The following is a 4,882-nucleotide window of genomic DNA, read 5'->3' on the forward strand; positions in this document are numbered from 1 at the left end:
CCTCAAGCTCCCTGCATTGCTCCATTCTGATTCATCCACGAACAGACTAATAGATCCATGTGTGTCTTTGTGTACAGCTGGATAGCTCTTACATCGCTACCCATTTTTGGGGACCCGGCAATCTGAGGTTGCGGTTGTGAGGAGTTAGCGGGATAGAGTGTAAATAGATGGATGATGGGAAGTGCGGTGGGCTTACTCCTCAACAACAACTCAGAGGCAAATTTTTGTTGAACTCCTGCCACTCTGCAGAAACTATGTCTTAGAAAATTACATTTTAAACAAATGTGGCTAAAAAATGCATAATCATAGCAAAAACACCACCGGAAACAATTTTACAATAGGTCAGAAGGTGATAGGAGTGGGACTTTAAACCTAATCAAATAAAAAATAAATAAAAAGACAAAAAATGTTTTTCAATGTTTGGTGTAACTAAATGAGCTGGGGTGGTTCTTTGATATAGCAAAGGAGATTGAAAACCTTCAACTTTGAGAGCTATTCCATGGTAATATTGCTACGTTTTTACAGAGATAACCTTGCATTGGCAAATTATGTGGAAGTGATGGGTAACAATCTAAGCAAACACACCACAATATTAGCTGTATAACACCCCAACAATGACAGAAACTTTGGTTCAGTTGATCTTTAATGGTTTAAAGTCTCAATCTTTGATTCTACTTTAGATCTAAGTCTCGCTGAAGCGTGTGCCAACTCAGTGGCCTCGTGGTAGAGTGTCCACCCTGAGACTGGAAGGTTGTGAGGTCAAATCCACAGCTGAGTCATATAAAAGACTCTAAGAACAAGATCCAGTGCCTCCCAGCTTGACTTTGATCATGAAGGGGTTGGATTGAAGGGTTAAACCACCAAATGGTCCTGACGGCAGCTGTGTCTGTAGTTCACCTCTTCCCCGGGGGGGGGTTAAATATGGAGAACACATTTTACACACTTAGCTGCGTGACAACTAATGAGACTTAAACTTTGAAAGCTTGAAGACGTGGCTCATTATTAATATGTGTGCTGAAAACTACAAAAACTGGATGAGCTGGATTAACTTGCCAAGGGTGATCATTGAAAAACGTTCATCTCAACCTTTAAGATTTTTTACACAAACTATTTTCTGCATTTTAGCAACCCTATGTTAAGATTTAGATGTTATCGTTTACTGTAAAAGAGGATGTGAAACTCAGTCTCAGACGTTTGTGATAGACAGAAGTTTTTTCAAAGCAGCGACTTACTGGTATTCTGCTGAAATAGTCTGAGGGGGGGTTTTATTTTTAGAATGCACATTTGGGTTTTTTCTTCCCTCAGCTGTACATAGTCTGACCCCTTTCCTGTCCTAACAACAGTCTGTCACCCTGCTAGTCTTCAGCTGACGTTGTCCACTAAAGGATATCAGAGAAGCTGAGCTCTTTAACACGGTCACAGGCAGCAGATTAAGACGACAGATTTACTCCATGAAAGTGAGACAACACGTACGTTCACTTAGTGGGTTCCAGTTTGACCAAATGCAAAGACTATTAAACATCTGCTTTAGGTTCTCTTTGAAAATCAGTACTTTACACTTCAAACAACTAAAATATTTAATGGAGACATTTAGGATAAAATAGAAACTTGCGTGTTAAAAGTTAGCTTCCATTTTTAGATAGAATCACGGATTTGGGTAAAAAAAAATAAATAATGAGAGGGGAAATAGGTCACATCAGTGAAAATTTGTAGAACATTTTTGTTTGTGTGATGAGTCAGTCTGTGCTTTTAATTACGAAAGTAGTCAATGCTTCACTGTAATTCAGGAAAAAGGAAGTGAGTGGCTTATAATAAAGTTGGGTGGAATTCAGAGAAGTGACACATGCCGGTTGGTACATTGTGGTTTGACAAGTTTGCTTTTGCATAGCTGTCTGATCACTTCTAATCCTGTCACTCTTTTTGATGTGTAGCACTAAAGCGCCACCCTCTGGTCTGACTTATGTCTGAAAGCAAAGACATTTAGTTGCATTGAAAACATTGGGAGACCATTGTTGTTAAACATTAAAAAAATGTATTTTACTGAAAAATCACGTGAAAGGTTAAAAAAAACATAAAAGAAAAGTTTAATATAACAAAATCAAGCATTAGACATTTAAGTAAACTAAGTTACATGATTATTTAAGACACAAATGATTAGCAAAGTCACATAAAATTAGACAAACACCTAATCAAAATGCAGCAGTAGAAATTCAAGGTTTTGATAAGGTAGTAAATGTGTACATACATATAGTTTTCAGGTGTCCCCAAAATCAATAATCTACAGAGCCCTGAACATACAATAAAAATATCACTTGAATGAATCATTTTTTACCACAAATTTGTATTTTGTGGCCTCAAATTAATATTTTCTGGCAAGAAGCATTTTGTCCACACCTTTTAGAATTTTGTACGCTCAAATCAGCATTTTCTGGGCAAAAAGTAGCATTTTGTGGGTACAAATGAGCATTTTGTGCTCTCAAATTAGTATTTTGTACTCATAAATTACCATAATGAGCACTTAATGAGTTTTTTGTGTGCACAAATGAGCATTTTGCGTGCATAAATGAGCATTTTGTGCACAAAATTTACATTTTGTGGGCACAAATGAGTGCTTTGTTAGCAAGAAATTACCATTTTGTTGGTACAAATTAGTACATTTGTGGACACAAATTAGTAGTAGGAATTAATGATAGTAAAATACTAAATTGTGCACACAAAATGCTAATCTGTATCCAAAAATGCTAATCTGAAGCAATGAATGCTAATTTGTGCTCACAAATAATTACAATTATTAATTTGAGGGAAGGGCTGCACGGTGGCGCAAGTGGTTAGCGCTCTCGCCTCACAGCGAGAAGGCCCCGGTTCGACTCCCGGCTGGGACCTTTCTGTGTGGAGTTTGCATGTTCTCCCCGTGCATGCGTGGGTTCTCACCGGGGACTCCGGCTTCCTCCCACCGTCCAAAAACATGCTTCCTAGGTTAATTGGTGACTCTAAATTGCCCCTAGGTGTGAATGTGAGAGTGAATGGGTGTGTGATTGCGGCCCTGCGACAGACTGGCGACCTGTCCAGGGTGTACCCCGCCTTCGCCCTTCAGTAGCCGGGATAGGCTCCGGCACCCCCGCGACCCCGTAAGGGACAAAGCGGTCAAGAAGATGGATGGATGGAATTTGAGGGAATATATATATATATATATATATATATATATATATATATATATATATATATTTAATATCATGTCCAGGGCTTCATAATTATGAAATGGTTGGACAAAAGAACTGAATATTAGGAGCTGCAAGATGGCGCAGGGCCTGGCACAATCTCCCGCTGGGATCTCTCTGCATGTTCTCCACGTGCATAAATTGACTTTCTGCGGGCAATCTGACTTCTTCCCACTGTCCAAAAATCTCCTGTGTGTGTGTGTGCCCCTGCAGCAGACTGGCAACCTTTCAGTGTTTTCCCCTGCCTGTAGATAACAGTAGCTGGGTTGGCTCAAGCCACTCAGTGAGCCTAAAAGGGATTTAGGTGGTTGTGAAAATGAGTGGATGGAACTGTAAATAATATACATATGGGCTGAAGCTCTCTAGACTCTGTATTGATTGATTTGTGCTGTGCTATCAAATTATTATAACAGCTGAGTGTTGAATTTGAACATGTAGTTCCTTTGTTGTCCTGTAGATGGCGACAGCACACCTCTTTTGGCGGAAACAGGAAGTGCGGAGGTGGTAATGTGGTTGAGTTCAGCGGTGGCAGCGATTCTAGTCATCTGTCTCGCCATTTATTACGAGCAGGAGAAAACAGAGGATAACAGGTCGGGTTTATCTTTAGAAATTTGTATGCTGTTTCCAACTATACTGTTGCGAAGGTACGTCATTTGTCTCGAGCGTTTTAACTTTTGTTAGGAGGCACGCGGGCAAGCTCCTCCGTCATCTGACATCATTTTCTTCAGTTTCATTTTCATGTTATTCATATAAAATAATCTAATGGTGGAGCAGTATAACTTCTTCTTATATCAGAATCTCAAATAACATTGATTTAGCAATAATAATAATAATAATAATAAAATCTAATATGCGGGAAAGGTAATCAAAATTAGTTCACCAAACCGAAAGTAATAACGGTCCAATTCGGGGGTATTACCCCCCTCTAAAAAAAAAAAAAAAAGTCAGTGAAAAAAATGTGATAGATTTCAAATGAAAACTGCTCAAAAATAAACTAAAAGTAAAAAGAATAGTATTCTGTGCTGACAAGAATAAATCCTTCATTGTTTCCGAAAAGATATCAATAAAGTTTTTTGAAACCAAACACATGTCTCTTCATATCTACATTTTTTATTCTTTTCAAGCTGTGTCTTCATCTTTTTTTTCTGAAAACACCACAGGGCTTTTATTTAAAGACACAGTAGGATTTCACTTCCCTTGTCATGTGATTTACGAATCAGAAATTACTTCTTGTTGCAATTTATTTATTTTCTGCAACATCAGCATTCATTAGAGTCACCAGTTAACCCCCACCCCCATGCTGGCTTGATTAAAAATATTCAATCTGTTAATCAGTTAAATTCAGAATGTATATGAATCTCATGTTTTTGATCGAGTTGTTTGTTAGATTCAATCTCAATACAGGATTAAAAAAGTAAAATTTTGTAAATACAAAGAGACTAATTTTATGAATGCAAACAAACCCACCTTTAAAAATTGTAGAGTTACGTCTGTAAATGTAATAGTGATTATGAAATCAAATAAAACAAAAACAAAAAAAAATCAACAATTCTTCTTTTTTTCTTCCTCCTTGTCTGCAGTATGTCCTCCACTGTTCGCCGTCACGTCATTTGGGAGTCGCAGGGGCTGGTGGCCTACCTTCACCCTCGACCGTGGACCCCCGG

General features: G+C 38.2%; 1 protein-coding gene across 1 annotated transcript in view; it reads left to right on the forward strand.

Moving 5' to 3' along the window:
- Nucleotides 1-3,658: 3,658 nt before the first annotated feature.
- Nucleotides 3,659-4,882, forward strand: part of LOC112137127 — a gene marked incomplete in the record, with an annotated part of 2,821 nt that continues 1,597 nt past the window's right edge. Inside the window, 2 exon segments of the mRNA XM_024259286.1 lie at nucleotides 3,659-3,808; nucleotides 4,799-4,882. Of these exon segments, the coding sequence (XP_024115054.1) occupies nucleotides 3,726-3,808; nucleotides 4,799-4,882 (167 nt within the window).

Source organism: Oryzias melastigma, linkage group LG1, assembly GCF_002922805.2.
Source record: "Oryzias melastigma strain HK-1 linkage group LG1, ASM292280v2, whole genome shotgun sequence".
NCBI lineage: Eukaryota > Metazoa > Chordata > Actinopteri > Beloniformes > Adrianichthyidae > Oryzias > Oryzias melastigma.